Source organism: Botrytis sinoallii, assembly GCF_014898435.1.
Source record: "Botrytis sinoallii strain Bc 23 chromosome Unknown BSIN_008, whole genome shotgun sequence".
Lineage (NCBI taxonomy): Eukaryota > Fungi > Ascomycota > Leotiomycetes > Helotiales > Sclerotiniaceae > Botrytis > Botrytis sinoallii.
Genome location: NW_024066035.1, coordinates 1,519,523 through 1,531,640, shown reverse-complemented (window position 1 = coordinate 1,531,640; position 12,118 = coordinate 1,519,523). Strand labels below are relative to the sequence as shown.

The 12,118-nt window shown below is 42.0% G+C and overlaps 3 protein-coding genes across 3 annotated transcripts; 2 read left to right on the top strand and 1 right to left on the bottom strand.

The window, feature by feature from the left end:
* Positions 1–2,087: 2,087 nt before the first annotated feature.
* Positions 2,088–3,218, top strand: EAF02_005427 (uncharacterized protein; the record flags this gene model as incomplete). The annotated part of the gene is made up of 2 exons (XM_038901475.1): positions 2,088–2,748; positions 2,815–3,218. 2 exons carry the CDS (start codon positions 2,088–2,090, stop codon positions 3,216–3,218), a joined length of 1,065 nt encoding a protein of 354 aa, XP_038758815.1.
* Positions 3,219–3,787: 569 nt separating this feature from the next.
* EAF02_005426 (uncharacterized protein) lies at positions 3,788–4,870 on the top strand (the record flags this gene model as incomplete). Its single annotated transcript, XM_038901474.1, has 2 exons — positions 3,788–4,195; positions 4,295–4,870. The coding sequence occupies 2 exons, from the start codon at positions 3,788–3,790 to the stop codon at positions 4,868–4,870; spliced, it is 984 nt and encodes a 327-aa protein (XP_038758814.1).
* An 817-nt stretch (positions 4,871–5,687) lies between these two features.
* Positions 5,688–7,898, bottom strand: EAF02_005425 (uncharacterized protein; the record flags this gene model as incomplete). Its single annotated transcript, XM_038901473.1, has 7 exons — positions 5,688–5,706; positions 6,033–6,107; positions 6,160–6,842; positions 6,987–7,368; positions 7,428–7,525; positions 7,576–7,651; positions 7,732–7,898. 7 exons carry the CDS (start codon positions 7,896–7,898, stop codon positions 5,688–5,690), a joined length of 1,500 nt encoding a protein of 499 aa, XP_038758813.1.
* Between the last annotated feature and the right edge of the window lie 4,220 nt (positions 7,899–12,118).

The following is a 12,118-nucleotide window of genomic DNA, read 5'->3' as shown; positions in this document are numbered from 1 at the left end:
GGGAAGGCGTTGCGAAGGAAAGCATAGATGGGAGGAAATGTTTTCCTGGATGACTCGATCTCTTCTCTGAATGTACAGATTTGGTTGTGGGATATGATTGGGATTAGCGTACTCCTCTGTTGCTACCGTTTCTACATACTAGCATACATAATCTACTTTCTGTTTATTCCTGAACCATATTACTACTAGTGACCAGAATAATGTTCATTCATTTTTATTACAGCACAGTGAACCTTGTAAATTATCAAAACTTCACCATATCTCATTTCGAAACAAAATTTGTGTACGAATTTTGCCATCACGGCACAACAACACTTTCATTCAAAAGGTTTGTAGAGGCTCTTGTATATATGTATATAAAGTCTGTGACAATGTTCATCCAATACCATCCCCCAGTAGGTATACTAGTAAAGAAGAATGGAATTAACTAGAATTTCACTTTCTCACAATAATGTAAAGCTTTTCAACTTATAGCATAAAGCCTTTTTGTGAATGGCAATAGCGGTGGTATGAGTTAAAGGTGGAGGTGGAGGTGGGGATGAAGGAAAGGAATCATGAAAGCTGACGAACGTCTTACGACTTTGCCGCGAGTCCACTGTCGATCCGAAGAGTCATAACGCCAGAGGTTACGAAGCAGAAGGAAACCATAAGCAGGAGAAATGATGATAAATAGAAAGACAGATATGTGATAAAGCATTATTGCAAAGAGATACTGGTACGGCAGGAGGTGCTGGTTAGGTAATCAGAGGATTCTCAATTCGGCAGATCTTTATTGTTTCTTGTGCTGCTTGAATATAAATTCTACTTACAAAGTCGAAAAACGCTTCTAGATCTCCTCAACCCAGTATATTTACCATGGGGAAGATTTTGAATGCTGTTGCTATCTAGCAACAACGGCATGTGACAAACGGCTTTGGGCCAGTCCCAGCAGCCATAACATTTCCTGTGGTAGCCGCCATTTGGCCTCGTCTACAGATACAAGAGAGGATTGCTCGCCGACAGGCGATCAAGCTGCTTAAGCTATCTCTTGATACCCATCAATTTGTCGTGTGTGAAGGTAATGAGGCAGTGGATGAATGAGGGTCGGTCGGTGATCATAAGGATGGACCTCAGTGGAGTAATCTTTTATGACACCAGTCAAAGGATATCAATCAATATTAAGCCCCATCGTAAAATGCAATTCGTACATCATCTACCAACATGCATCAATAACCACTGACATGCCACTTATCTCGGGGACCTCGATGATGATTTCACATCCCATCATCTTGACGGGATTTCATTTGCAGGGCCATCCGTTTAAATTGCCATAGGAACTGCGAATGTGCATGCAAGCGGTATTTTACAAGCTGAAATATATGAAATCAAGATTCATGGAAGACCATATGAGAGACTACTCGCAGGTATCAATGTAAAGATGGGATAGAAAGGCTCTTTTCGTGGAGAGTGTTTGAGAGGCTCAATTTGATGCCCAAAGTCACGGCATCAACGGAATAGCCTGCCCATCAAAAAGTGAAATCCTAAGAAACTAAATCTGAAGGACCATTTGATCGTCAAATTTAAATTGAGACATTGAAAAGCATTGGGATGTCAACTCTGAACCGGAATTATGAGAACTTTGAGTTTGGTGTGAGAATCATATCGTTCGTCATGTGTTGGTGTTGAATTAGGGGCTTGATAGACTGGAGAAATGGGGAAACGACGCTAATAATGACCCTGAATTTTTGCTCAAGCAAATTGATGTCTTGCTCCTGAACAACCTTCATCAGCAAGAGCTACTTAACTCGAGGATTATATATCACAAGAGCCATAAATATGAAATAGAATCGTAAGGTAAAGAGATAAATCCTCAATCTTGCGGTAAGTGAGTATGTAAGTGTACCTATCTGCCTACCTACTACCTCTTAATCAATAGTGTGGGGTTTTATTATCTTCGCTTTATGCTACATGCTGCATGGTTCATTAATGATCTTCTCCAACCCCTAAACATACCGCTGAATTTCTTACCATCTGCCTCATAATCGATTCTACTATTGTCCACTTGAACCAAGGCAAAATCAATACAGAAGTTGTACACGAACAATATAATGGATTCCGATTCTTCTACCCCCTCGATCTCATATCCAATTATCGACTCCCACATCCACCTCTTCCCCGAAAGCGAGCTCGATACCCTTGCCTGGAATACTCCTTCAAATCCTTTATACAAACAACAGTCTCTTGATGAATACACAGCTGCTACGTCTTCTGCTCCTGCACTTGAAGGTTTCATTTTTCTCGAGACAGACCGCAAGAATGATCTGAAACGCGGGGAAGAAGATGGCTCGGGATGGGAAATGCCACTTAAAGAAGTTTCTTGGCTTAAACGAATAGCATTAGGTCAACCTCGTGAAGGAGAAGGACACACTGCGGAACATGCAAAGCTTTGTAAAGCGATTATACCATGGGCGCCTGTGCCGAGTGGAGAGAAGGCGTTGGAGAGATATGTAAAGGAGGTTGAGAGGGAGGCAGAAGGGAGTTGGGGGTTGGTGAAGGGATTTAGATATTTGGTACAGGATAAGGAGAAGGGGACGATGCTTACCGAAGGATTTATAGAGGGATTAAAGTGGCTTGGAAAGAAGGGGTTTGTGTTTGACTTAGGGGTCGATTTACATTCAGGTGGAAGATGGCAATTAGAGGAGGCAGTCGAGATGATGGAGAAGGCTCACGAGGGAGTTGAGGAAGGAGAAAAAGTTACGGTCATTATAAGTGAGTTTGGTTATTTGAATTTTGTGCTACGATATTCGAGCAATGCTAACATTATTCCTTAAACAGATCACCTCTGCAAACCCGACTTCTCGATCTATAACACTCAAACAGATCCCTCTTTCCTTGCCTGGCGCACCACCATGTTCAAACTCAGCAAATACAGCAATACATATATGAAGCTCAGCGGATGTTTCTCAGAAATGCCGGATTCTCTGAAGAAAGCCCCTGTAGATGAAATCGTCATGGCACTACAGCCATATTTAGCAGTGGTTCTTGCTACATTTGGTCCTTTCAGAACAATGTTTGGATCTGACTGGCCAGTTTGCACGATTGGGGTTGAGGATGCTTGGGGAAAATGGAGAGATGTGGTCATGAGGTTTTGCTACTTGGCTAGTTTGAGTAAGGAGAATCAAATTATGATTTGGAGTGGTACAGCAATCAAAGCGTATAAAATTGGAGGAGAGCTATGAAAGATGGGCTGAATCTCAGAAAGGATGAAGCAAAAGGTAGCATCAGGAGTAAAGGTCTAACTAAGCAAGCGAATATCATTCCATAGTTGGGACTGTTGTATTTTGATTCTTCCAAATAAGTCTAGATATTTTAGGAACAGCGATATTTAACGATCCGTTGTCTTCACAAAATCTATGAAGGGGGGTTGTGCAATGAATGTATCGTATCCACCTTCTTGTTCCAAATTTCTGCTCACATTTCGAACCTCAAAAACGCTCCATTCTGTCCACATTAAATGACCCCGTGTCAGTTTCATTTCCACTTCATTTATCCAAATACTAATCGACGCCGCCGATGGTCTAGTCTCGTAAATTTTTACCCCGCCATAGCTCGCTTCGGGTCAATAAATCCCTAGTGGGGTCCTCGTTCATTAATACCCCGAATAAATATACCTTGAGGACCTCGGGAGTGATTGCGACATTCAACCAGATCAATAAAAACATACGTTTCCTACTCGAGATCTCCAAATTATCTTCTTGAACTCTCATCTTCTGCTCTCAATCCCAGAATTCAAATACCCCAATCCAAAATGTCACAACCTCCACCCCCCGGCGTCTACGTCCCCGTTCCTACATTCTTTCTCCCCCGCTCTTCTCCCTCCTACTCTTCAATCGCTTCGCCCCTAGATACCGAAACCCAAGCTGCGCATTCCATCCACCTTGCTCGTTCGGGCATTAAAGGATTGGTCGTTTTGGGTAGTACGGGGGAAGCCGTACATCTTTCGAATGCAGAGAGATATACGGTTTTGAAAGGATGCAGAGATGCGTTGGATAAAGAGGGATTTGGAGAGGTAGGGATTATTGCCGGGACAGCGAGTCAGAATATTCAGGAGGTGGTGGAACAATTGGGCGAGGCGAAGAAGGCGGGGAGTGGATGGGGATTGGTGCTTGCACCGGGGTATTTTTCGGGGGCTAGTACACAGGAGGGAATTATTGAGGTGAGTTTCTTTTTGCTATTTGAGAATGATGGAGAATTAATCACGGCGGGAACTATACTCAGATGAACAAATTACTAATCAAGTCTTCGCACAAAATAGTGGTTCAAAGCAGTCGCAGACCAAAGTCCCATCCCAGTAATGATATACCATTATCCCGGCGTCTCGAACTCTGTGCGCGTTACTCCTCAAACCTTTACCACACTCGCTGCACACCCCAATATCGTTGGTTGCAAACTCTCTCACGGGGATATTTCATATCATGCGCAAATAGCACTTTCTCCTCATATCGACCATTCACATTTCTATACTTTTACTGGATTGGGTCAACAATTGTTGCCGGTGATGAGTATTGGATGTAAGGGAACTATTGATGGTAGTGCTGGTTTCTTCCCCAAGAGTGTGGTTAGACTTTATGAATTGAGCGTTAAGGATAATGTTACGGCGGAAGAGAAGAAGGAGAGAGGGTTGTTGCAGTGGAAGTTGAGTGGTGTGGAGGAGATTGTGGTGAAGTATGGGACGGTGGGTATTAAAGAATGCGTATCTAGGATACTGGGAATGGGAGAGAAAGATGGAACGAGATTACCTCTTATAGGGGGCATCCCTGGAGGAGATGCGGAGTGGGAGAAGTGGAGGGGAGTTATTGGGGAGTTGGAGGAGGTGGAAAAGAGTTTGTAGATTGGACGTGGTTGCTTGTATCACTTGCGATGCTGTGGTTTACCTATAAGGAGGGGGGCTTCGTGAGCGTAGTTTGCGTAGATACAAACGTATTTGAATAAATAAAAAATCCAATTATGTCAAATGTACGCAGAGTCATGATCTCCCTACTCATCACCAAGCTTTTTATTTCGCCATTTGGGAACCAATCCATCACCAATCATAAAGAAAACAATGGTACTCAGATTTTTTATTCCTAGAGAAAGTTTTCAAAGAAAATAATCTAAGACTCAAATCTAAACGCACAACTGCAACCCCAGAAAGTAAATCCCAACTTCGTCCTCCTGTGCGAGAATACTCATATCATCATGTCGTATTCCCAGTACAGTAGATTCTTCCTTCCAGAGAAATTATCTACGCCAGCAGGTAAAGTAAAAAGAGAGAGAGAGGGAGAGAGACAGAAATGTAATGACTAAGTAAGGAAAGAAGTTTTTACACGAATGAAAATCGATGCCATTCTGAGAGAGACTGAATCTGGCTTTGGGTTGTAGACAACTCCTTCTAGAGTAAAGACAGGTATCTGCGTGTGAAGAAATCGAAGGACTAAGCTGTTGCGGTCACGGTTGTGAAAGTCGTAGTTGTGGTAATGACAGTGGCGACTTTGATTCCAGAAGCAGGAGAAAGAGATGAAGCTTTAGTTTCTTTGTCGCAAGACTTGAGGTTTGATCCAACAGGAGGTCTACCAGAGGGTCCTACAGGATCCGCTGTCGATGCACTAGATGCTTGGGTTGAGGCTAGAGGTTTGACAGAAGGTCCTACGGGATCCGCTGTTGATACACTAGATGCTTTGGTTGAGGCTGGAGAATGGTTAGTTGGGGATGATAGCATTGAATTGCCCAAATTTGATACTGCTGGTGTTGATTTTGGCGATGTTGAAGACGCAGGTGAGTGAGTAGATAAAAATGCAGAAGAAGAAGAAGAAGAAGAAGAAAAAGAAGAAGAAGAAGAAAAAAAAGAAGAAAAAGAAGAAGAAAAAGAAGAAAAAGAAGAAGAAAAAGAAGAAAAAGAAGAAGAGAAGGAGGAGGAGAAGGAAGGAGAGACAGGAGAACCAGAACCAGAACCAGAAGGGGAAACAGAGGTATGAGATGAAGAAGCCAGCACACTGTTTGAAGGGCAAACATACTCGCTATCGCGTTTTTGACGTCTCTCGCGTCTTTCTTCAGACTTGCGCTTCTTGGGTCCAGTATTGACTGGATATCTGAAGTATCTGATTAGCAAGAAGCTTTGGTAGATTTCAAACGTAAACTTACTGAATATTGGCGCAATTATTGGAATTTGGACACTTCTTATAAAGTGAAAGTAAACCAGCGTCTCCACAAATTTGTTTATCGTTGCCAGAGCAAGGCATTGTACAGCCTCCCATAAGACCAGGAACCGGATCTCTACCAGCAAGCATTTTATTATCGCAGAAGCACTGGGTAGAATATTCCAAACCGGCGATACTAAAACCTTTGCTGTTGCAGTAATCGATACATTTTTCAATCGTCATGCCTGTAATATCTTGAAGTGAATCTCCTTGGAGGGTTCGAGGTTGACCTGGCGTATCAAAGCCACATCCCATATATGCGAAACTCTTCGATTTCGTAACATCAGTATAAGGCCACATTGGTGTACCAATCGTGGTGGTAGCACCGCATCCGCTTTGTGGACTGGCATTTCCAGGACCGCTTTGAACTTCATTGCAACCAGGAAGCTTAGGCAAAACACCCGAAATTTGTTCATGAACTGATGGAGGAATTCGGCAACCATTTGCTACCTCGTTGGTTGTGAGTTTGAAGACGGGACATTTTTCTATGACTCCACTTTCATCGGTGCATTCATTGACAGCTTTTTGTAAAGTTGGTACATCCCAGCCATTGACAAAGTCACCGTGGAATCCATAGCCAGTTGGGTCTCCCATAGACCAGACGAATGGTTGCGAATTACCATACCACTAGAGAGTTTATTGTTAGCATCGAAATCTTGTATATAAAAGGATGGCTTAGAGTTCTTTCATTTGTGCTGCATCAAATGTCGGGCAATGAAAGTTCCCATTTTCACGCAGACATAAGACTAGATAGAATGTTGATGCACTTACTTTATCAGCAAAATCAGGAGTATTCCAGATAATCTCATAGAAAATAGAGACTAAACGCTTTGGATGAGTGGAAGGACAATGTCCACTATCAGAAAGACTAGGATAGGCCATGTGGGACTTATGATCAGGAGAATCCAAATTCTTCCCATCCCAGCATGATGGGAAAAAGATTTGTGTTCGGAGACCGTATGGGCATGGGTAATTTGGGAATCCATTTGTTTGAGGCTTGTCAGTACCGAGACAGACATAAGTGACTGCTTGTTGCTCTAAAGAGCTTGCGTTGTATGATCGGAGCAATGGATTTCCTGCAAGCATGCGGAAGCCTTCGGGAAAAGCCAGCAAGCCTTTGGAGTACTCGGGATCTAATGGATCACTTCGCTGCCTAAAAGTCCAGGGTAAGCGATGATTCAAAGTAGGAAGATGATTGAAAGGTAGACATACAAGTAGTAAACTGTAACACCACCATTTTGGCCGACAGAGATGAAACTGCCATTTTGAGATCTGTAATACAAAGTTGGAGTCCAATAATTGGAAAGATCCTGTATTTCGGTCAGTTTAAGATATCCATCCATGATTTGTGAAAATTTACCTTCGTGACAGTACAGGAAGTGCAAGTTGATGCTTGGGTAGAAGCATAATTCATAGTGAAACCGAAGCCATTACCACTGTAGGTCAGGAAGATCAGCATTATGTAGCAATATAAAATTTGTAAGAAAGAAGAGGAGTTGAGTCACACTGAACTTACCCCATGATGGTATGAACATGACCAGAGACACTACCTGGAGAGACAACTGGGTCAGATCTCTCCACCACAATTGGATTCTGACATGGTAGACGCCAGAATGCCAGTGCAGGATTGACATTGATGGTGAGAAGGCATAAAGCCAACTGGAGCAAGGTGTTTGTTTGCATGCTGGATATTTCAACTGCAAGAGATGAATGTAATGGGTTGGGTGAAAGAGTGTGAGACCAGCTGCTAAGATCAAGATGGTAATGAAGTTTTGAATGATTGAATCGAAAGGAAGTGTCACAGACACAGAGTTGTTGGAAAGGTCTGGATTGAAAAGTCCATGTAGACTTGAAGGTATGAAGAGTATTTAAAAGAAATGTCATTAAAAAGTACAATCAGAAGCAAAACAATACTAATCTCTGTGAAACTAACCGAGCCAGTGACAGAAGGTATTGAGATATTAATCTTAGTGAAATAGATGAGTTGTTTGGTGAATGATGAAAGTCATTCCACCTCTTGCCGTATTGTCTAAAGGATAGAATAATGCACTTGGCATCATATCTATTGGTGCTTATGTTTCTTAGATATTAAATTGTTCAGTGTGATCCTGAAAAGGGGCCGATAAACAACTCCCGTCAATATCAAGCACCAACTCTGTTGGTTGAAGTGAAGTCGGAAAATAGTCTTTCTCCATTGCAGCAAGGATATTTATTGGGGAAATTGTCCAAATATCAACAAAATAAATGAAGTCTTCGGGTGGCTCAAACTTCTAAACGGAAACATGTCAAATCCCTAGAGCTACCTAGGTATGTAGGTATGCATCGATCCTACTCTTGGTAGTAGACGTTCATTGATGATTTGACACTTTTCGAATCTTGGCAGGTAAAAATGCGTCCCGCTGCAACTATCCGACCTGTGCAACATTAGAGTAAACAGCTAACAATTATCACTTGATTTTGAATTTTTGAACTCATCAGATTGTCTCGGATATTTGGAGGGATGATAGGGGAATTCTCAATGGCCACCTAATATCTATCACAAAATAGTTCAAGGCCCAATATCAGATGAATATCTTCCGAAATTGATTACCGAATGGTCGGTATGTTCCAAGATTTAGATGATACGATTCCTTATTGATGATGCACGGGTCTCGCCTTCTCGAGATAGCTAAAGGGGCACAGGGAAAGATTTGAATGTTGGAAAGTCATTCATGGTCTGTCGTTGTACCCACTATGTTCTAGTAATACCTTGTGATGTCTCCTCGTCCGGTACCTTCTTTACAGAAATCTCGTATTTTCACATTGATAAAAATAAGAATACGATATTCCAGTAGCTCGTTTCAATATCGTGTGCCCCGGGCCCCTGCTGCCGGTGATGGATGTCACATCATTTGACATCCGTGGGGACGGTAGAATGCCACTTACACTGCGTATTCAAGATCTTGCATAGGACATATTCTGTGCAATTCTGTACGAGATCAAAATTTGTTCAGGCTTATTTCTAGTTCAAATGTTGAAGAGGTGTGATTTGGCGTTAACATTGTGACGGTATTGTAAGATGTTGTACAGTGACGACGACGTCGAGGCCCGTGACGGAGAATTTATGCTGTGGAAGCATTTCAAACCCGCTGCTGTACAATATAAATATCTTTATACATGATTCGTGTTCCATGACTTGGCAGATCTCTGTAATTATGCGAATTTACAAGCTCATCGCCAGGTTGATGATTCATGATTTACACAACATGATGGGGTTGGAGGCTGATTTCTTCAATAAAAAGGCCAAGTCTGGGGAAATGATCAAGGACTTTAACCGCGGTGGGGAATCAGCCACTCAGTACTACCTCAGCCGATCTAGTGTTGTTCTGTGTTCTTTTTGACATCCAAACTTCGGACCGAATTGCATACAAAGAAGCTCTCCCAAAAGATTCGTTACCAGTCATCTAACACCTTCAATGCTGCTTCTCCATCAAAAGATCAATAGGATGCAATATGCAACATGCCATATACTTTTTGAAGACATGGCAACTCAATATGATCCTCATTGAATACTTACCTATTCCCAACATCTGGACTTTCTTATGTCATTGGCTTCGAACTCTCCCTTGTCAAAAAATCTTCACTTGCTAACTTTCATTTATAACTCAATACTATCCGAGTGTAACTCTATGGATTTCATCTGTATCTTATGCCGTTCAAATGCAACTACGTATTATCTGGCTCCTGTCACACCTGTCGTCTGATACGCAGCTGCTGCAGAAAATCCATCAATCTATCTTCAGCATTGATGCTTTCCGTTTCTGTTTCTGATATGTGAATCCGAGATCCATAACTGAACATACACTTCAGCCAATTGGAGACAAGTAACCGAAGCATAAACTCATTCCTCAACCTGATTTCAACAGTACCCGGCTCAAAAGCCACCTACCTATTTAGTGACGGAAGCCAGAAATGGGATTGTTGTCACTTTTTTCCATAATCCTAAGTCATGCTGTTGACCGAAAGAAGCAAGTTATTACCCCATCGGACATCCCAGAAACCCAACAATGGAAATTGTTCTCATTGGTAGAGCATACCCCAGATTTTCCCCAGGTTTCAAACATAACTGGAAGCTTACAGCCGAGAAGAAACACATCTCACCTCATGGACATCTCACTGCTTTGCCGAGGAATATCTACGCTTTCATCAGCCATGCATTGATCAAAAGGGCCGAATTCGAAACAAAAGATTGAAACTGTTGATAGCACGAACCCAGATTATGTCTTTTATTGTCTCTTATTACATACTCCAATCAGTGTTACCCCCAATCTTCCTTTCTGCTCTATCAGAACACATACCAGGCCCCAACTCCAACCAAGACTCCGAGTTGTATTTCAAAGAAACGAGTTTGAAACGACTTGATCGGAATTACTCAAAGATATAACCTTATGTACTATAATGCACATCTGCGATGTGAAAGAAACTTCGAAGTCAAACACGAATATGGACGCCGCGAGAAGAATAGCATTAAACGATACATTTACAACACAGAACTCAAATCAAAGAACTAACAAGGTCCAAACTCATAATACCAAGATGCAGAAGCCTTCGCGTCCCATCCCACACTTACATCTACTCACCTTGTGTCGTCTGTAAACTGAAGGTACTATCATCCTTAAGTATCCCATTACAACTTATAAACCATACCTAGTCCTGTTCCCTCGCTTACTTACACAATGTGTCTACCACTTATCTCAGAATCCGAGCAGGAATCTGAGAACTTAAACAACGATCTAAGGTATCAAGGTACGCCTGCATCCTGCATTACAACTTACCAAAAGGAAGGAAAGAAAAGAGAAAGTAACAACGCCCCTGAGAAATTTACTCACTCACCAAGCACTTGATCTCCGGTACTCAAACTCAAGAAGCCCTCTCAACTTCAAGACTACAGTTTCTTTCCTCCCCCTCTCCCCCTCTCTCCTACCATCCTAACTCCACATCACCGTCCACATCCAACATCCAACTTCCAAACAACCCTTCATCATATTCTTCCTCCCTCCCTCCTTCCTTCCCCCATTCCCCCCCGCCCTCTTCTCCGCTCTACCTCCCTTCCATCCTCCCTAACAAACTCAACCCCATCACAAGAACACAATACCCTACAATACAAATACTCATTTCATCTCCACTACACATAACATATACCACACCATCCATCCTCCATTTCCATCTCCATCTCCATCTCCATTCCCATCCTCCATTCCCATCCTCCATTCCCATCCTCCATTCCCATCCTCCATTCCCATCCTCCATTCCCATCCTCCATTCCCATCTTTATTCCCAATTTCCTCCCCCTCCTCCGGAGAGCAACCGAGAACCCAACACCCAATACCTACCCACCCAGATATATCCAAACTAAAGAGCTCAAATTTCAGTCTAAAGTGATAGGAAAGAAAAATGAAAAATGAAGAAAGAATGAAAGAATGAAAGAATGAAAGAATGAAAGAATGAAAGAATGAAAGAATGAAAGAATGAAAGAATGAAAGAATGAAAGAATGAAAGAATGAAAGAATGAAAGAATGAAAGAATGAAAGAATGAATGAATGAATGAATGAATGGATAAATGAATGAATGGATAAATGAATGAATGGATAAATGAATGAATACAAACAAATATCTGGTGACACTATCTGGACTATCAAGTAACTACAGTACACTCACTCGCTACCCACTGGGTAGACAAGATATTGACCATCACCCTTCACAGTCAACAAGAAGTTCCATTCAGAATGCAAGAAATAAGAAGCGATACTACACAAAAAACAAGACATCGGTACCTAGAAAGACGGTAAAAATCAAAATGATAATCATTCACCTTCTCCATGATACGAAATTACTGGTCTTTTTTAATCTTTTTGCATTTCGAT